Source organism: Moschus berezovskii, chromosome 23 (genome assembly GCF_049115385.1).
Source record: "Moschus berezovskii isolate FMDL1 chromosome 23, NW_MosBer_1.0, whole genome shotgun sequence".
Taxonomy (NCBI): domain Eukaryota; kingdom Metazoa; phylum Chordata; class Mammalia; order Artiodactyla; family Moschidae; genus Moschus; species Moschus berezovskii.
The window spans coordinates 19,912,781-19,933,291 of record NC_142482.1 but is presented as its reverse complement, the minus strand read 5'-3'; the positions used below and the strand labels follow the sequence as shown (position 1 = coordinate 19,933,291).

The 20,511-nt window shown below is 56.8% G+C and overlaps 1 protein-coding gene across 1 annotated transcript; it reads left to right on the top strand.

Annotated features, from left to right (window-relative positions):
• The first annotated feature begins 613 nt into the window (after positions 1–613).
• LEMD2 (LEM domain nuclear envelope protein 2) lies at positions 614–17,442 on the top strand. Its single transcript, XM_055407199.2, has 9 exons — positions 614–1,337; positions 2,985–3,025; positions 6,405–6,480; positions 9,461–9,537; positions 10,446–10,525; positions 12,171–12,316; positions 13,280–13,381; positions 13,462–13,564; positions 16,106–17,442. Exons 1-9 carry the CDS (start codon positions 644–646, stop codon positions 16,254–16,256), a joined length of 1,470 nt encoding a protein of 489 aa, XP_055263174.2. The 5' UTR covers positions 614–643; the 3' UTR covers positions 16,257–17,442.
• Positions 17,443–20,511: the final 3,069 nt, after the last annotated feature.

The window sequence follows — 20,511 nt, the reverse complement described above, 5'->3', positions numbered from 1 at the left end:
CTCACCAGTGAGGGTGGCTGATATGGCAGGTAATGTTTTGTCACCATTGAGCAATTCAGTATGACTTTACTGAGTGCCTACCATGCCTGCCCTCCTAGGGCTTCCCTCTTAGTTCAGTCGGTAAAGAATCTGCCTGCAATACAGGAGATGGATTCAATACAGGAGATGCGATACTGGGTTCGATTCCTGGGTCAGGAAGATCCCCTGGAGAAGCAAACGGCAGTTCACTTCAGTATCTTTGCCTGGAGAATCCCATGGACAGTGGAGCCTGGGAAGCTACAGTCCAGGGGGTCGCAAGAGTTGGACACGACTTAGCTACTAAACTACCTCCACCCAACCAAAGGGTGGAGGATTCAGAGAAAGAACACTTGGTCTTACAGGGAGAAGGAGTGAGCAAGGTGGGAAAGAGAAAGGAAACCAAAAACAAAACCCCTCCAAAACGCCCTCAGACCTCCCCAGCATGGTGGCCCTGGGAGGCCGAGGCCGACCTCACCATCATGGCCACGCGTCGGCCGTCGCGGACCTCCCAACATGGCGGCCGCCACCGACCTTCCCGTCATGGCGCGGAGCCCCGCCCGCCCCGCCGCGGCCGCGGGCGGGAGCAGTTCCGGGGGCGGCGCGCGCCGGGGGCGGCGTCCTGGCCATGGCCGGCCTGTCGGACCTGGAGCTGCGGCGGGAGCTGCAGGCCCTGGGCTTCCAGCCGGGCCCCATCACCGACACCACCCGGGACGTCTACCGCAACAAGCTGCGCCGCCTGCGCGGCGAGGCCCGGCTGCGCGGCGAGGAGCGGCCGCGGGAGGCGGCCCGGGCGCGGGGCGAGGAGGCGCCGCTGCGCGCCCGGCCCGCCGCGGCCTCCCCGCGGGCGGAGCCCTGGCTCTCCCCGGCGGCCGCGGGCCCGGCCTCCGCGACGCCCGGGGCCTACGGCGACTTCGGCGGCCCCGCGGCCGCCTGGTCCGGGAGCCGCGGCCTCGCCCGCCCCGCGCCGCTCAGACGCCGCGCCTCGGCCCGGGGCAGCTCCGAGGAGGACGAGGACGGCCGGCCGTTCGGCAGGACCGCGCCGGGCGCTAGCCCCGGGCTCCGGCGCTGGTGGGCCGCGTCTCCGGCCTCGGCGCGGCCGCCCTCCGCCCTCCTCGGCCCCGACCCGCGCCCGGGCCTGCGGGCGGCGAGAGCCGGCCCGGCGGCCTCGGCGCGCGCCCGGCCCGAGGCGGGGCGGCGGCTGGAGCGCTGCCTGTCCCGGCTGCTGCTCTGGGCCAGCCTGGGGCTGCTGCTCGTCTTCCTGGGCATCCTCTGGGTGAAGATGGGCAAGCCCTCGGCGCCGCAGGAGGCGGAGGACAACAGTACGTCCCGTGCCGGCGCAGGGGAGGGCGCTGGGCGCGCGGGTGTCCCCGGAACGACCCCCGGGCCTCTCAGCGCCAGGCCGCACGTCCCGGGTCTGTTAGATACCTCAGGCCACCTTCTTCTCTCCAGACTTAAGACTTCCCTTCCTCCAGCTGTGGGATTCCTGCATCTGCAATCATTTCTGTCTTCACTCCCTCCTAGTCTTATTTTCGGCCCTAGCCCTCCCTACTTAACCTCCCTTTCCACCACGTGCTGGAAGCAGTCTTTCCCTAGTCACTTTTACTTTTCCCTTTCTAGAGAAAGCCCTGTAACACAACCCTCTAAATGCCCACCCCCACTCATTTTGAGTTCTGCCCTCCCTTTTGGTTTCTTGCTCATTCACACGCTAGTGCCCCAGGTCACCCGCTCAGAGATAGGTTCTGATTGGGGTCCCAGCTTTGCAGCACCAAAAAGGCCACATCTTCCTCTTCTTTGGCCCAGGGGACCCACAGTATGTCAAGAGATTATACTAGTCCTGCCTCAGACAGGCGGGCAAAAGCCTTTAAAGAGTTTAAACTGATGTAAATGGTGGCATTTATCACTGTTTCCAGCACCTTCATGGAATGTGTTAAGAAGAGGGTCCTGTGACTCAAGGATATTCCCAGCCATGCCTCTGTCCACAGTTAGTTCTGTGATGAGACATGGCAGAATGAGATCTGCCAGATACAGTATATTAACAAATAGTTAAGGATCTGTGTGTTTTCTAAAAGGGAGATTTGCTTCTTCCAGAATTCTCTAGGCTAATTGGAAACAGCAGAGTGATCATTTCTTTATAAATTTAAGTATAAACTGACCCTTTAGTTCACCAGCTTTGAATATTCTTTACAAAAAACGAATGTGATTAATACCATTCCCAGCCACATTTTTCCATGCCTAGCATGTACAGTCAAAATGCAGGGAAAAGCTAAATTATGTCTTAGCTATTGCAGCAGATGGATATTGGGTGTATGAGGAAGTCTGTGGGTGCGGGGATCCCAGATTTACGCACACACTCAGATAATTCCTTGACTATGAGAGCAGGTTATCCACTTACCAGAGAAATTAAATAGACCCTGGAGTGTCGTGGTACTGTACTGGTTCTAACTAACTACGTTGGTGATGTCAAAAAATGTATACTGTCATACTCACTGCTGAGATGCTTTAAGACAACAGCTCTTGGATAAATACTGGGAATTTACCTGGAATTCCCCTCTCATGATGGTATTAATCATGTTTAACATAACATTGTTTACAGTTTACAGAACCACCGTATGTGTTGTCTTGTTTGACAATGAGCCTAAATTAAGCTAGGAAGGCTTTAATGATCCCATGTTATGAAGAAACCAGAGGTTCAGAGTGGTTGAGTGAGTAGTTACCCAATATCCTGTGGCTAATCATTTTTCCCTGAGATTAGAAAACAGGTGTCCTAATTCTTAATCCAGGACTGAGAACCCCTTTACATTTTACCGCCTACATTTTTTAAACGCTTTGTTTAGATGATATCTTTCTAATCCCCACCTTTTTGTTGGTAATGTTTTACACCCTCTGAATTTTGAGAATGATCCCTTTTTGTACCCTTTTCCAAAACGCACACTTTTAATTTCCTCTGTTTCTTTTCTTGGTCTCAGTGAAATTACTGCCAGTGGACTGTGAGACAAAAACAGATGAGGTGAGTTTGAGTTTTTCTAGCTTTCACTATTCCCCTCAAGGATGTTAGCCTCCATCGGGAGGTAAACCTGCCCAGAAAAAGATCATAAAAGGGTCATTTTCAGGAGTGCTTCCTGTAACATACCAGAATCATATCGTGTTCTGTGATGTACGTGTCAGACTCAATTGTGGCGGTGAAGGAGTACTTGAAACAGAATTTGAGCTTCCAAGATCCAACCCCTGACTTGTTATAGGAGCTCTCCCATCAATCGCAGCATCGAGGGCTTTGATCTTCTGCCTAAGTCTATCTGGGGGGATGCAGTGGGTGGTGATGGAGGGACCTCTCAAGTTCCCTGGCTTCAGGAGGAGGGGTGGGCTGCTTTTTAAGCGCCAGGAGGCCAGGTTCTCCGTGCCACATTCTCAGGTCGTTGCTCTCTGGCTCTGAAAATGCTGTTCTGATTTGAAACGTCATCAAGGGGTTGTTTTAAACACGTCTGAAGTGGAGTTAGTTCTCTTAGTCTATAGATTGGTTTTGTGACGCTTTAATGCTCCCTACAAATAATACTTGGGGAAGGTGAGCCGCCCTGTCCATTTATGAGTCATGAAAACGGCATTAGCGAGGAGCTGGGCTGCCACCAGTACAGGTAGTAGTCTAGGGAAGATAGAGGCTGTAAATTTTCAGGTCATAAATCCTGCCAGGCAGAGCCTTGTGCTGTCAGAGGGCATGACTTAGTAGTCTAATTATTAAGTGAGCGACTCCAGGTCTCTCCCAGCCCTCAGGGCACATCTCTGGCAATTGGGGGCAGGGGGAGGCGGCCGGGAAAGGAACCACACACACTCATCCCCAGGCCCACGTTACCCACGTTAATGAAGTGGCATCCTGATGCAGACAAGCGGTTTTATTTCTCTTCAGCTTCTGCTGTGTCATATTTGGGGGTGTTTTTATTACACGTATTTATTGCTTTCATCCACCAGATATCTTTGCTTCCCTACTGTTTTATAAAAACAGACTCATAATAAGTATATTCTGCCTTCTATCGTAAAAACTGCAGTTGGTGATTAAAGGAAGTGGCCCAGAAACATGGCCAGAAGGGGAAACTAGACTTTTGAAGACAGAAAACAAAAACGGGAACAAAAATTTCATCTCTGTGAGACTTCTCTGGCGATACTATTTTCATTTGTCTTCTACTTAGAAACGGGTTCCCTGGTTTCTGTTTCTTGGTCCTGCACGCTTGTGAGTATGTCAGACCCACGACGGAGGGCAGATTCCCTCCGGGGTTGTCCTCAGTGGGGGATGCGCTCACCCCCACTGCGTGAGCTGTCAAGCACCATCCAGCTACTCGCTAAAGACGTGCCCAGCCTGGCCAGGCGGGTCCCAGACCAGACATCACAGGCTCCCTGCAGGATCGGTGCTGGCTTCTGCTGCACTGGGCTTCCGTGGGGCACGCTCGGCCTTCGGGGAGGATGCGCACGGGAGCAGGCGGCTCGGGGGGTACTTCTCAGCTTGAGTGAGTTTCCCGTTGAAAGCCTCACACTTCCTGTGGCTCAGGCTCACCCAAAACCCGGAGGGGCATCTGGGTTTTAGAGATGGGTGTTTCTTCCGCCGTCTCAGCTCTCTACGAGTCTTGTCCTTCTTTCTGCTTTTGTCCTGGGAAACCCTGGCAATGGGCTGGCAGTGGGTGTGTTATCTTAATCAAGCTGTCGCATTGTCTGGTACCTTCTGTCCTTTTAGCCTTGCTTTGCCTGAATGTCTGTGAGCTCGGAACAGTATTAATTGCTCCTGCTTTTTTTTCCTGATTGTGACAATGATAGATGTTTAGCAGGTTCGAAAAATGGGACAATAATCACCCTTGGTTCTGCCACCTAGAGATAATCACCGTTAATGTTTGGGGAGCTTCTTCTCCCTTCTCTCTCTCTCTGTGTGTGTGTTTATAGAATTGGGATTTCTGTATATTTAGTTATATTTGACAATTATCAGCTTTGCCTATATCGTTAAATCGTCTTTAAAAAGTTGTTGGGGTTTCTGACTGCTAGTAGGCATGTGAGTTGTTTTGGACATTTATAGTCTTGTGCATAAGTCCTGGTTACATCATCTGGTACCTTGTTAAGGCATCAGGGCCTTTAGGCCACATGAGGGGACAAAGCTTGGCCACTGAGAGTATTCAGAACCAAATTAGATAGGGGCAGCATGTGAGCCCCGAGAAGGAAAACGATCTTGGTTTCTTCTCTAGCTGAAGAACCAGATCTAGAACCCAGACCTCCGACTTCCGGTCTAGGGCTGTGCCCGGTGACAACCTGGAAGTGGTCTGGAGCGGGGGAGTGTGCTTGGAGTCCCCTGAGCACACTCCATGTGGCTCTGTCACCTACGAGCAGTGGGGTCTTAGTGGCCACCTCTGGTCTCTCAACCTTGAGCCACCCACCTGAGAAACTGGGGTACAGTGAGGGATGTGGTATGGATTCAGGGTTCACATACAGACCACTCAGCACAGCACCCAACCTCCTGTCCCCTCTGAAAGAAAAGCAGCCTTTTCCAAATGTTCCAGATCCAGCGAGTCTAGCTGAACGGTGTCCCTGCTGCCACAGGCGCTGCAGGAGTGGGTGTGCAGGTGTGCCTCTTCTCACACGGGTGACAGTTTCCTCCCGACAGTTTAGATTCCTCTATATTTCGCATTTCTATAAGATCTAAGGTTAAACAGTTGCAGCAGATAAGGCACAGAGGAGACAATCCACAGGCAGACTGTAGATACTCCACTCTCCAAACACTTGACGGGAGTGCCCGGGGGAGACCAGACCGCATCATGCGGCATCGGCTTTGCCCTCCGAGGAGACCGGGTGCCACGTTGCCCACGGTGGCCCCCGCACTCCACGGCTAACGGCTGCTATCGTGGCGGGAACCCGGGGGCCGGGGCCTGGGAGCCTCCAGAATGTCGGGCCCTTGGTTGTTGCCGTGTCTGCTGTCAGTCTATCTCTGCTTTCACGGTGTTCTTTTCAGTCAGTTAACCTGGTATTTATCGACCCTACCCCTGGGCCCCCCTGGTGGCTCAGAGGTTAAAGCGTCTGCCTCCAATGCGGAAGACCCGGGTTCGATCCCTGGGTTGGGAAGATCCCCTGGAGAAGGAAACGGTAACCCACTCCAGTATTCTTGCCTGGAGAATCCCATGGAGGGAGAAGCCCTGGTAGGCTACAGTCCACGGGGTCGCAAAGAGTCGGACGCGGCTGAACGGAATGAACGGAAACGGAACCCCTGGGCCCACCTCTTGGCAGAATTTGCTGTCGTTGTTTTAAGGTGTGAGGCCGTCCTTGCAGCCTAGCTCTTGACAGTGTGGCTGAGGAGATGAGAGCAGGCAGCCAGGCCCCTCACCCAGGCCGCCTTGCTGACCGCTTGTCCTCTGCCCTTCCAGTTCTGTCAGGCCAAGCAGAAGGCGGCCTTGCTGGAGCTGCTGCACGAGCTGTACAACTTCCTGGCCATCCAGGCAGGTGAGTAGGCTTCCCAAGGCCCAAGCCTCCTCAGCGGGCCGTGACCGAGGCCAAGGCGCCGTGGTTATCTCCAGAAGCCACGCCCCACCTTCCCCACGTCCCCAACAGGCACATCCTGTATAAGCTTTGCATCTGAGCAAAACACAGATTCCCTTTCAGCAGGTGCACCCCGTTCTCTGGGGTGCCCTCCACCTAATGTTCTGGGGGCCCGTGTGGCGTTGGAAGGGACCAGGCCTCAGGCCATTTCAGAGTCTAGGACTCCCAACCTGGAGGGCCTCCCTGTACCAGGTCGGCCTGGCCAGGTACAGGGGCTTCTGCAGGCAGTAAGTGGTCTGGGTAGTGGACCGAGCACCTTCAGGCCCGTCCCGCCCTCCAGGGTCCTGGTGTCACGGATCCCAGTGTCTCCCCTGGCTGTGGGATGCTGGACCAGACCCTGACATCTCAGGGCCTCAGTCTCCCCATTTCACTGAGTGATCTTAGGTCTGTCTTTTCTTAACTAAATGAAACCCAAGTGCCGATCTCTAGAGGAGGGCCTTCTCAACCCCCTCCTAAGACGCCCCCTGGAAACACCTCCATCCAGAATCTCCGCCGCTGTTTCCATTGGTAAATGTGTTCCTTGAGGCCCAAGGTGGCACCCTGGCACTCTGTCCTCTCTTGGTATCCAGGAGGCTCTCAGAACCACTGATGACGTGGGTGACCGCTCAGGGCATGTGCGTGTGTTAAGGGTCTTCATCACAAAAACCAGACATCAGTCTGCGGGAGGTTCAAGGGGCGCCGCTCACCTGCAGGGCCAGCCCTTGTCTAAGGTTGTCGCCGGGAGGTCAAGGTTGAGTGGACTTGGACTCGGCCCTCAGCCCTCAGGGCCAAGCCTGTGAGCCTCAGCTCTGCACCTCCTCCCTCCTGACTGCGAGGGGACCAGGCTGGTCACGGGGGCCTCTGTGAGCTCCCTGGAGGAGAGACGGGGTCGGGGCTCACAGCATCATAGTCAGTTATGGCCCAGGTGTTTGGCATATAAATTCTGGCCGGGGGGCATATTTGAAACCTTTGTGACTCGGTTGTGTTCTGAGCACAGCAGCATCAGTGTCACCCAGGAGCTTATTGGAAATGCAGCATCTCGGGCTCATCTAAAACCTATTGCATCAAAGTCTGAGGTTTACTGAGGCCCCCAGGAGATGACGTTGAGGAGCTCCACTCTTAAGCTATGGATCCTAGTGGGAAGTTCCCCCTCCCATCCTCCATATGCGGTCCTGGTTCTTGTCATCAAGGGACCTGGTACCGCTGTCTTCTGAGGGTTTGCCTCTCACCGAGACAGGCTGCAGAGGAGTGCAGGCTCTCTGGCCATACTCCGTCCCCTTTCTCCTATTGGGGGTCAGCTATGGACAGGGCACTGAGCTGGCCTTTGCAGGATACAAGGTGACTCAAGGATCCTGTCCACAGACTGCCTGTGGTCCAGTAGAAGAGACAGGCCACCCACCCCCCTGACCACGGGGTGATATAAAATGCTGATAGATGGGAACCAAGAGGCTAGAAGTTCTGGGAGGCACAGTGCCTTTAGCTGGAGCGGTCAGTAAAGTGTCACAGGGGAGGGGGTCTCTGTGCCAGGTCTTCAAGCCCAGGTGGGATTAGATACGTATTTGTTGGGGAAAGGCAGGGCCAAAGAGGCAGGAAATTAGAGAGTCAGGGTTGGAAGCAGCTGCATGAGGAAGGAGAACAGGGAGTGTGAGTGAGTCTCAGCCAGTCAGCCATGGTTGCCAGGCCGTTGCGGCTGCATCCTGCAGTCAGGGAGGCTTGGAGCAGGGGAGTGGCGGACAGAGCACCAGGTGCGGGAAGGCAGCACTTTGAGTGGAGCAGTGTCGTCTAAGCAGGATCATTGCAAAGCTTTGTTGACCAAACATGGATGAGAAAGGGGAGAGGAGGAAGCCAGGAGACCTCGGCAGTGGTCTCAGCGGCCTGAGCAGGGCAGGGCACTCTGGGGTCTGGCAGGAGCACGGGAGAAGCCAGCTGAGTCTCGGGGGGCCCAGAAGGACAAGACCAGCTTTGAAGTAAGAAGATCTGGCTGCTGGGGGGCAAGGAACAGGCTTCAATTCAGTTCATTCTCAGGATTTTTGTGATACTATCTTCAGCCACTCTCTCCCCAGCACACAGACACATAAAGACTGGCCATCCGGAGCCCAGGCTGTGCCAGGCTGAAGGCAGTCAGGCCGGTGAGGGGTTAAGGCCCAGCCTCGCACAGTCCCTGCTCCCACGGGGTCTCGTGGTAAAGCAGCTGCTGGTGGGTGAGCCACAGTGGGCGATCAGGAGATAAGGGCTGTGGTGGGGCCCCAAGGCCAGCCGATCTGGCTAAACGAGGCCCCCAAGACTAGGGCCTTTTCAGAGGGGCTGGTCCGTGGGCTGGGCCTGGAAGCCTGGGCCTGACGAAGGGTAAGGCTCCCAGCTCCACCCTAAGTGGGAGCTGGCTGCCCAGGGTGCTCGGCAGAGGGCTTTGGAGCACCATGCGGGGTCCCAGCACACAGACACCCCTTCTTCCTTGGCCATTGCTCCCCAGGGCCCCTCAAAACCTGGCATTCTAGGTCACCAGTCTGTGTCATGAGTCAGAAACCCTGCAGTGCAGCGGCCTCCCTGCCTTTCTTTTTCCCAGACTGCGTTTATTTATAGTCCCATCCCAGTACTTCCAGAGCTGTCTGTCTGATCCTTTTAGGGATCAATTGCAAACAGACCTTGGTATTGGGCAGCTTTTTAGTCATTTAATGCAAATCACTGCACTGCTTTGCAGGTCAGGTTTTAATGATCTGGCCTCAATCCAAGCTAAGTGGCTTTTGATCTTGCTGTACAGTGAAGATGCCCCACAGCTGTCAGGGCCGGCGGGCCACACGCTCCCTGTCAGAGCTGATGGCTTGATTTTTGCTGCCGTGTTCAGTATGTTGCCAGGTAAATTTTTTTCACCTCTTTGAGTTTGAATGTGTGTTTTTTCTCCTCCTAGGTAATTTTGAATGTGGAAATCCAGAGAAGCTAAAGAGCAAATGCATTCCTGTCATGGAAGCCCAGGAATATATAGCAGTAAGTAGGCTGCTGTGTGCGTCCATTCCCCTGAGGTCCTGGCGCTTCTGTATTGATCTTTCAAGCCCTGTGTTTTGTTTTGTTTTTTTCCCTCGTTTTGTGTTTGCTTTTTGGCTTGTTTGCTTTCCCTTAAAAAAAAAAAGATCTTTTTTTTTTTAAACGCAGTTGAGCGCTTGGCTCCCTGAAGTTAAGGCAGCAGTGGGGTGGCTGGGCCCAGGGTGAGCTGAGAGCCGGGGCCCAGCCTGCAGGCAGCTCGCTCCTGACCCGCTGCCCCCCAGCCAGCTGACCGGGCCGCTGCCCCGCCCCTTCCCGAAGTGACCCTGTGACTTGCTCTTCTTCTGGCTCATTTTCCCCTTCACAGCAGCTTATTTAAGACATTTCACTTGCCATTTCACTTCCCCCTCAGGATTACCGTCCGGGTTGCTCCGGGTCCTTTTGAGTTTCGATGTGGCCTCCGGATGACAGAATTATAGGTTTTTAGAGCTGGCAGAAACCCAAGGGGTCACCCCATCCAGTTCTCGTTTCACCGATGAGGCACCTGGGGCCCCGAGAGGGCCTTTGCCCACGGCCACATGGCCAGCTCTGGCCGCGGGGAGGGCCCACCCAACATCCTTTTGCACGGCCTTTCAGAGGAGCCGCCAGTTCTCTAGCCTGGCGCCACTGTCCTTGAGGAAATTGCATTCCTCCGGCTGCCACAGACCTGCCCCGTTTTCCTGTGCACGCTTCCACATCACCTCCGCAGTTACAGACTCTTCTCCAGGATCGTCTGCCCCAGATCACCGTCCCACCAGTTTGCTATGCGTTTAGTGGATCGGGGCTTGGGGGCACACGGAGGACACAGGGGGAGCTTCCGCGACCCAGCTGCTCCGCCCAGATGGAGCGCTAATCTCCCCCGCCCCCTCCCACAGAACGTGACTAGCAGCTCCTCCACCAAGTTTGAAGCCGCGCTGACCTGGATACTGAGCAGTAACAAGGACGTGGGCATCTGGTGAGTGAGGCCCTGTCCTCGCCCAGCGGCTCTGGCATCTGGGGCCCGGAGGTGGAGGCCAGGTCTCCCAGCTGAGTCGTCAAGGGCCGGGCCTGAAGCTGGGCAGCGGAGGGAGAAGGGTCAGCAGTGCCACGGGAGGAGCAGTTTAGGATGAGACGTGAAAATCCAGGTGTCAGGGTGATTGCCTGGCAGTCCAGCTACACCTGTTTCACGTACCTCAGGCTGTGCCCCTTCCCGTCAGTGGCCCTGTGGTTTGCTGGAGAAGGCACTTTTCTGCTCTGCCTTTCCTCGGTGCTGGGTTTCATTTGTAGATGAGGCGATTCTCTATGTTGGTTTCACTCAGTATGGAAACTAAATGGAGAGACCAGGCTTTATTCCGGCTGGGCAGATTGGCCTGTCCCTGGCGAGCACGGTTTACAGAAACAGTGCACTCACCCTCCTGAAAGGCCCCCGACTGGCTCCTCAGCCCAGGGCTGGGGGCGCCAGCCACTTGCAGACGCGGGAATCCCCTGCTAGGGAGACCCTGCCGCGTCACCCCCCCACCCCTCAGGGTTTGTCAGGTCTCTGTTCAGGTTACATTGCTGATATTAAAGCACACTCTGGGGTTTTGTTCTCTTCCTCTCTAATCCACTCAAATTACTAATTCCATCAGCAGTGCAGCCAGCAGAAGCCCCTCGGGCAGCTGAGCCTGAAGCTTGATAACTGGATGCATGGCACGATTAGAATTCGTTGGCTTTAAAAAAATAATAATAAAGCTTCCCCGAGTGGCTGAGCGATTTTCCTGAGTGTTAGAAAAGGCAAAGAACATGGATTTTTATCCTTGGCAGCACACGCCAAAGCTGCCAACACAGGAATGATGACACCGCCTTTTCCCGTTGGAGGGGGCAGCCTGGCTTGAGCCCAACCCCCACGACCAGCATTAGAAGTAGGTCGCAGGACTCTGCTGTACAGTAGTAATTGACGCGACATTGTAAATCAACTACACGTCAACGTGAAAAAGATTTTTTAACAAAGAAGTCAGTCATGAAAAATTCCAACAGTTCAAGCACCAGCCATTCACTGTGCAGTCCAGAGCAGGGACTTGTCACTTCCTAGAAGGATGGGGGTCTGTGGCGTCTCCCACCATCCCAATGCCCTTCTCGCTGGGGCTGGGGTCTGGCCTCTGGGAGCCAGGCCTGTTCGTGCTCCGGGGCCCCGTGGCGTTCCGTGGCCTCTGCACTTAAACAGCTGACGTGCCTCCTCATTGCCAAGGAGAAGCACCCCCTCCCAGACTGTTTCAGTCCCTTGCCATGCCTCGCAAAGCCAGCGATTCCGTAAACATTTCCATTTCTCTGTGCTGGGAGGTGGGAATCCAATTTACAGTTTAATCTTCCACACGCTGAGAGGGGTTGTCAACGACCCAACAGAGGGGGGCGTCACTTTAGCGGCAGGGGTTCAAGCCTGCTGCCATCTTTAAAGCTTTATTCTTTCTAAGTAGCCAACGTGGGAAATTTCTGGAAAGAGTGCAGCCAGGGTACCAAGTCTATTTTATCAGCAAGTGGAGGCTTCCCAGCCCCTCCTGCCTCCTCTTTCTGCTGAAAGTGAGGCTTCTACAGCGGCTCCTCAGGGCTTTTGAATCTGTTTACAGTCTTGTATCCTGTCTCAGGTTGAAAGGGGAGGACCCATCTGAGCTGGTGACCACAGTGGACAAGGTGGTCTGCCTGGAGTCCTCGCGGCCCCGCATGGGTGTTGGCTGCCGCCTGAGCCGCGCCCTCCTCACAGCTGTCACCAACGTGCTTATCTTTTTCTGGTGTAAGTCCTGCCGCCCGGCCCCCCTGCCCCGCCCACAGCGCCTCCCAGCAGCCCAGCTCAGCAACACTTCTGAGCACGGGAGACACGGCCTAGAAACCCAGGCCCGCGGAGTTCATTTCTGCCCAGTGAACCTGAGGTCTGTCTAGTGAAACGGAGATGATCTGGCCCACCACTGCCCTGGTCAGCTTTCCCCTGGAGACCTGGCAGCTGGCGCACAAAGATTAACTAGAAAATCTTGGTTTGGGATGGGGGCCATCAGCATCCCAAAGGGGCACCCGGCCTGGGCTGCAGTTGGGCACCATCCTTCTCTGGGCTCCAGAGTGCAGGCCGCACAGCAGGGAAGACGCAACTGGAGCTTGGCCTGATTTTACTCCCTAAACAATGTAAGCACCTGCTGGGGAGCTGCAGACGCCTGATGAAAGCGAGCCAGGCCCAGGGCGCTGAGCAGCAAAGGGGAGTCTCCCAACATCAGGGGCTGCCTTTGAGCGGAGACCTTGGGGTGTCTCTGAAGGCGAAAGGCCGTGTCACAGAAGCTGCCTGACTCTGCGGAGAGAGCCGGCTTACAAATCACAGGTCATCTGGGCGTGCGCACGGCTCTCTTCCCGACACAGGCAGGCACAGACATCATTATCGGCAGCAGCGTCTCGAATACAAAGGGCCCGGCATGTGTATATGTATGAATCACGAGTTCCGGTTCACAAGGGAGACGATGAAAGGCTGGGAGGAGGAATAGGGACGCAGCTCTGCTGACAGCCGGCGGGAGGAAGATGACCATTCATTAGCTTGTCTCCCCCCAACCCCACATTTCCCATCTTCCGTTTCCTGCTTGCGAGCCCGAGTCTGACGCACAGCAGGGATGCCACCCCCTCGGCCTCCAGCACAGCCACCTGCCCCATGAGAGCCAGTGGGCTCCTGGCCAGGGAAAGTGATGGGTGGGACTAACCGTGCTTTGTCCCCACCCAGGCTTGGCCTTCCTGTGGGGGCTCCTGATCCTCCTGAAGTACCGGTGGCGGAAGCTGGAAGAGGAGGAGCAGGCCATGTATGAGATGGTGAAGAAGATCATAGGTGTGTGGCCCCCAGGGAGAGGGCTGCTGGCACCCCCCTGCCGAGGGGCCTCTCCCTGACCGGCACCCTCTGTCCCGCAGATGTGGTCCAGGACCACTACGTGGACTGGGAGCAGGACATGGAGCGCTACCCGTATGTGGGTATCCTGCACGTGCGCGACACCCTGATCCCGCCGCAGAGCCGGTGAGTCCCCGGTCGGACCTCGCTGAGGGCCACAGGAGGAGACCTGGGGGCTCGGGCCAGTGGTGCAGGGCGGGGGCAGCTCAGCCCCGGGTCCCGGCGTGAGGCTCCACTCCCACCTCTGCCCCCCTGTCATCACTGCTTAGGCAGAATGCGGACAAGCAGTGCAGAGGCGTGGTCCTGCCGCTCTGCGGAGACGGCAGCACTGTTAGTGTTGGTACTGAGGGGTGCTCTGGACAGTGAGTCCTCGGCCTCCTCTCCTCCCCGAGGGGCTCTGCAGGGAAGGACCTGATGGGGCGCCACGAATGGAGGTCAGGGACAGCACAGTCAGGTCTCTGGTTCCGCCACTCTGGGACTCTCCTGCTCCTGCCCTCTGTGGATACTGTCAGCTGGCGGGAGGTCCTCGTGGGCACAGAGTGGTGGCTGACAGGCAGAGCAGCACCGGCCGTGTAGCTGGTGGAGAGGAGGTGGGCCCCCTGCCACTCTCCTGAGCGAGGGAAAGCATCCTCAGAAGCCTCCGGGGACACAGCTCTGAGGTCCCGCCGGCCAGTGACTCATCTCTCCTTGAATCAGTTACTGGTGAGGAAGAGGAGGTGGATTTTCATACGTCATTAGCCACGATGCACAGTCAGAAACACGTCTTACCTGAGATAACACAGTCCAGTTCCCATACACGAATGCACACGCCTGTACTTGGAAACAGCGTTTCACAGCAGTGAATGGGCTCACGGCTCGCGGGAGGAGTTGGCCGGCCATTGTCATGCACGACTCCAGGACCTCTGTCCCTTTAGGCTGCAGATGCTGGATGGATCCCTGACAAAACCAGGGGTGGGGTAGAATCGGGGGCCAGAGTCCCAGGAGGCGGCCAGCAGGGAGGGCCCACCGCAGTGTGGGTGCAGACTCTGCCGAGTTCTCCGGCCAGATGCTGCCCTCTGGGGTGGTGCTAAGCAGTAACTCTCGCTGGGCACTTGCTGTGAGCTGGGCTCTGAGCCCTCCACGGGTGCAGCTCTCTCGCTCCCCCTTTAGCATGGTCCTGGGGGCTGGGGGAGCAGCGAGGGCCCCACTTTACAGATGAGAACACTGAGGCACAAGGACGGTAAGGAACCTGCTTGGAGACCGTGGGCTGGTGCCCTTTCTGTGTTCCCAGTGCCAGGCTCTGTGGTGGTCGGTCCAGGAGGAGCTGGAAGAGCAGAGCTTGTAAAGGCCCCTTTCCAATGTGAAGATGCTGAGGCGCACTCACGTCCATCCCGGCCCCAGGATGGCAACAGGCAGGGAGCTTCAAGCAGACTGACAGGGTGTGGGATGACCAGTTATCCTAGCTATTGAGCCCCTGCACGAGGCCACTGCAGCCCTCCAGCTCTCAGGGAGCCCGCTGGTGGCCACTCAGTCAGGGCAGCCAAGCCCTTGGCTCATGGGGACACAGGCGGTCATTCAGCCCTGCATGGACACACTGCCCTGAGGAGAGGGCCTGCTTGTGGGCAGTGAGGGAGCTCTGAAGAGCGGGTTCGGGGAGGCACGCGGGGCCAGCTTGTTCATCACCTGGTAATGGGTGGCCCGGGAAGGGACTGAGTGAGGCCACCGTCCCTTCCGGCTCAAGAGCCTGCCGTGAAGGTCTCGGTCCCCAGGGCCATGTGGCCAGGGCCAGACCAGCCAAGTGAGGACTGCTGAACAGCCCTGGGGTATGGACCTGACCCCCTGGGAAGAAAGCCCCGAGACCCCGCCCTGCCTCCTGAGTCAGGGGCCACCTCCGGAGCTTCCCTCCATCTGCTCTCCCCGCTGAATGCCCTACTCCACACACACACCCACATTTCACTGCATGCTTGGGGTGCTGAATGCCCTACTCCACACACACACCCACATTTCACTGCATGCTTGGGGTGCTTGGGTCTGCCGTCAGACATGAGGCTGGGTCTCACCAAAGGGTAGACATCAGAGCAGCCCTCCCCCACCACCCTGGGATCTTGCTGTCTGGTCTAGAGGAGCAAAGAGAAAATAGGAGGCTGTCTGAGGGGGTGCAGGGCCCCGGGGACCCCAAAGAGCAGGGACTGGTCACTGCAAAGACAGCCTGACCTGGTGGCTCTGTTTGCACAGGCAGCTCCAGCGTCCAGGCCTCCCCCGCTGGAGGCTTAGTTCAGCCCCATCCCCTGAAGTGCTGTGGAGTCTGGACTCAACAGCCCAGTGGTCACTCTCTAATTGGCCCACACGAGACATTAAAATGCAGCCCGCACTGGAGGGGGGCAATGGGCCTGCTGCAGTATCAAGTCCTAGCAAAGGTCTTCCCACTTGGACACCTGGGGTGGGGGGGCTGCAGCTCCTTTCAGCTCCCTTTAATTGAAAGCTTTTGGAGCAGAGAAAGTTGAGGAAGCGTTTCTCTGGGCTCACGGAATTTCTGTCCTCTGCAAGAGTCCTGTTAGCACCTGACCACTCTTCCCGCAGATAGATAAAATTCTGGGTGTGCTCCCTGCTTTGGTACGGAGGGCATCCACCTCCCTTGGCAGCCCTGGGCCAGCTGGCCTCCTGAGCCTCCCCTCCCCCTCTCTGCAGGAGGCGCATGAAGCGGGTGTGGGACCGGGCGGTGGAGTTCCTGGCCTCCAACGAATCCCGGATCCAGACAGAGTCCCATCGCGTGGCTGGGGAAGATATGCTGGTGTGGAGATGGACTAAGCCGTCTTCCTTCTCTGACTCAGAGCGATAAACCCTGGGCGGGGGCGGCACTTAATCAGCCTGTCCCAGGCCAGCCCACTCCCAGAGTGAGAGGGCCATGCCCTGCTGGTGCTGAATTCACGCTTGCCTTGACTCGCCCGCCTCCTGACCTTGGTTCCAAAGGTGTGAGACTGGGCTCCGTGGGAAAACGTGAGCGTCCTTGGAGGGCAAGGGGAGGAGCCAGGGGGCAGCCGCCTCTGCATCTGGCCATCCTCTGCCCAGCGTTGCTGGCAGAAAGAGGAGAGGGGTTGGTTTTTCACGAAGAAATAAAAACGCAGGGGCCATGAGCCTCTGCAAAGCAAGTGTGCGCCGGGTGGGCCCACCGCGCCCGCGGGAGATGGTTTGGGTGGCCGGCTGGGGCTGCAGGGCATGGGGAGCAGCTTGGTTATGTGCCTTCGCGGGGTGTTCATGGGGAGCCCAGGAGTGAGGGAGAAAAGCCTCCTCGAGCTGGGTGGGGCCTGTGATCCCGAGGGGAAGGGGCTGGAAGTTAGAACTAAGTACCCTAGGAGAACTGATTAGACAGACACGGCCTGGGCGCGCGCGGGCTCTGGCTGAGGGGACCTGAGCAGCTGGGGTGACCTCCCGGAAGGAACCCCGCGGGAGGCGGCACCCCGACGCGGCCCCGCGGAGCCTGGAACTCCCGGTGGGTGAAGATCGCTGGGTTGACGGTGACCACCCCGCCTCCCCCACCGGGGCGATTTGTCAGGACCTCGGCTACTGGGCTCCAGGCGGGGGTGAGGGCGCCCCCTGTCGCCCCCGGGCTCTAGTCCGCCGCACCCCGCCTTCCCGGCCGGCGGAGCGCCCCCAAACCCTCTCGGGGGCCTCATGAACTCAGGGCTGGGGCCCCTCTGGCTGAGCCGCCTCCCTGCGGGCTCTGGTCCGCGGCGGGCTGGGGAGGGGGCGAGCCGAGGAGACGGAACAGCTGCCTCCAAAAGGCATTAAGCACCTCTCTGGTCTTACTGGTATTCTTTGTTTCCTTAATAAAGCACCAGTCTCCCTCATTTGAGCAATACTCTCTCATTTCCTCTGATGTCTGGGGTGATAGGCGGGCCTGGAATCCCAGCGCCTGCCCCGTGGCAAAGCAGGTCTCATAAGCAGGCTCCAGCCAGAAGAAACTGCAGCAGTCTTCACTATCAGGGCTGAAACTGTTGGATAAATAAATACTTATTAAAAATGGATGTGGTTCTCGTCCGTGGTTCTTTCCCTCTCTCCTCAAAGCAATGTGTAAGGAGAGGCAACGTGCAGAGTTATTAAGCGCTGGCCAGGGAGACAAGGTCTGCAAGAGAAGGCGGGAGCGGCCTCAGGCAAACCACATACCTTGGACCCTCAGTTTCCACTTTATAACATGGTGTGGCAACGCTGCCTTGCAGACTGAACTCAGGATGTATGCCTGGGCTCTGGGTAGTAAGGCGCGGGGGCCGCTTTCTCCTGCCATGTTTCTGCCTCCCTCGAGGCCACAGAGGCTCCCAGAGGTGCTGAGCACCTGCCGTAGGAGGGAGAGAAGGAGCTGGGTGAGGTTGGACAGGGTGTCTCGGCCACTGATGGTGACTCCCAGGGAAGCAGGAAGTGGATGTTGATGGCAAACTTGTCTCTTCGGGCTGGCCACTGGGAAGAACACAGCTCAGGGGATGTGTGGGAGTCCCCCCCCCAGTGGAATCAGAGGGTTTCTGGGAGGGCTTTGGGGGTCCTACCGCTCTCTACCAACATTGCCTGTACCCTGGGGGGCACAGTGGGTGAGCTGCTAGCAGAGGGGGTCAGCGCCACGTGCAGTGGGCCTTCCTGAGTCAGCCTGGGAGGAAGGCCATGCCACTGCCTGGTGACCCGGGTGCGATTGGCAGGTTAGCACCATCCTGCCATCCTCCCATCAGCTGGAAACTCGGTGGGTAAATTGATAGTCAAGGACCCAGAAATACAACCCAGGAAAAAACAAACCCATCTTCCCTTTTCTGGTTTCAGTGCAAGATTTTCCCTGCTGCCGTGTTTTGTCTTAAGTTGAGAAGGGAGCTAACGCGAGGTTCTATTTCTGTGAAGCTGCTTGGAGAGCAGGAGCAAGATCAAAATAAAGGAAATAACAAAAGGCCCCCGCCGCCCGGCCCCTTCCTTTATGGTGGAGAGCGCCTGGCACAAAGGCCCCAGGCGGGCGAGCAACATCCTCAGGCCTGCAGGCAGCTCCACTCAGCTCTGCAGCCTTTCTCAGCTTTGAAGGGCCAAGCCCCCACTTTTAGCAGCTCTCATTTCACTAGGAACAGCACAGGGCAGTGGGATTTGCCTGAGGAAGGGGTCTGAGGGCATCTTTGGGGGTGCCCACTGTTGAGAAGTTTCCAGTGGTCCCTTCCCCGGCTCCCCAGGCCACAGGCCTGTCCTCGGTGACGAATGGCCCTCTCGGACTTGGGGGGCACCAGTAAAGAAGCTTGATGGCTGAGGGAGGAAGAGGTGCACCCCACAAATCTCGCCTGTGGACATCCACCCAGGAGCTCCAGGCCACCTTCCAGAGTCTCTGCTTGGGAAAAAGGTAAACACAGCCATTTGTCACTGACTTATCATAAGAACTGCGGTAGCAGCTGTTCCCCCTTAATTAATACACCGTTGACTTTGAGCCTCAAAAAAAATTAAAAAACCCTTTTGTTGAGACAGGTGTGTGGACTCAAATATATTATCCTGTCGGCCTCCCCCAGAGGCAGGGATCAGGGGAACAGTTAGGAAGTCAGCTCAACGTCTCCAAGCAGCATCTCTTGGGCAGCCGGGTCAGCTCTGCACACCCATCCCGGAGCAAGCTTGAGAGAAAAGGATCTAGGCAGAGGGTCCCTGGGAAAGGAGGTGGGGTGAGTAAGGGGCAGCTCGCCGCCGGGGGTGCTGTGATTCCAGCGGGTGGCGGTGGGGACCTTCACCAGCCTTCTCAGGACCGACTCGGGCTAATCAGCGTATCCCCGTAGCAGAGGAAGTTCTTTTAAAAGACATGATAAAATTAGTCAAAACGTATGATAGCTTTGCGATGCACTCATGACGCCCCCAGGCGGCCGGTGCAGTTGTACCCACTCCCAGGGGGTCTGAGGCTCAGAGAGGTCAGGAAGGTAATGGAGCCATTTGTGAACTTAGACGGCCTGCCTCTCTTTTCCTCTCCAAAGAAGGGAAATCTGTTGAGTTGCTGAGGGTTTGCTGGAACAGAATGGAACCGCCTTGTTCCAGACAAGCAACCAGGACCTCACAGAGACGCTGGAGGCTCCCCCGCCCCGCTGCTCCTTCCTTCACTCGGGCCACACACCTTGCAGCCCTCCCCAGGCCCACGGCTGCCTCTGAGCCTCTGTGCTCGCCTCTCCCAGCCCTGATCTCCGCCAGACCACCATCCCCGTGGGGGACTGGCTGCAGCCCCGCCCTGCACACCCTCCAGGCCCAGCCCGCCTGCCTTCCTCTCAACACGGGAAGTGCTCCACATCGTGCTTCCTCTCGCACCTCCCTGCTGCAGGTTACCAGCCTGGTCCCTGGCTCCCTAAAGGGCCCATAGCGCCTCCCCAGGGAAACACTGGCCAAGGAGGGCTGGAGTCTCAGAGCCAGGGTGGGGCTCTCGGGCAGAGAAGCAGAGAGGGAACCAGCTTCCCCAGGCAGGAGGGGGTCTGTTTGCTGGATTTCCTCCTGTGAGACCGAGTCCCAAGGACCTGCCAGCCCACAGCATCAAAGGACAGAAGGTGCAAAGGGCCCAGGCTCCCTACCTTCTGCCAGACACTAAAGCAGACCAGCCCTCAGTTCAGTTCAGTCGCTCAGTCATGTCCAACTCTTTGCGACCCCATGGACCGCAGCATGCCAGGCCTCCCTGTCTATCACCAACTCCTGGAGTTCACTCAAACTCATGTCCATTGAGTCGGTGACGCCATCCAACCATCTCATCCCCTGTCGTCCACTTCTCCTCCTCCCTTCAATCTTTCCCAGCATCAGGGTCTTTTCAAATGAGTCGGTTCTTCGCATCAGGTGGCCAAAGTATCGGAGTTTCAGCTTCAGCATCAGTCCTTCCAATGAATATTCCGGACTGATTTCCTTTAGGATGGACTGGTTAGATTTCCTTGCAGTCCAAGGGACTCTCAAGAGTCTTCAACACCACGGTTCAAAAGCATCCATTCTTCGGCACTCAGCTTTCTTTATAGTCCAACTCTCGCATCCATACATGACCAGCCCTAGGATTTGCATAAGATGCTAATGGGGATGCCCTTTGTACAAAATGGAACTTCTCTGCAGCCCTGGTGAGTAGGGGCTTG

Coding starts and splice junctions, on each gene's coding strand:
- LEMD2 (XM_055407199.2), top strand. CDS start 644: ATGGCCGGCCTGTCGGACCTGGAGCTGCGGCGGGAGCTGCAGGCCCTG. Junction 1,338..2,984: donor GCAGGAGGCGGAGGACAACA/GTACGTCCCGTG, acceptor TCTTGGTCTCAG/TGAAATTACTGCCAGTGGAC. Junction 3,026..6,404: donor GTGAGACAAAAACAGATGAG/GTGAGTTTGAGT, acceptor CTGCCCTTCCAG/TTCTGTCAGGCCAAGCAGAA.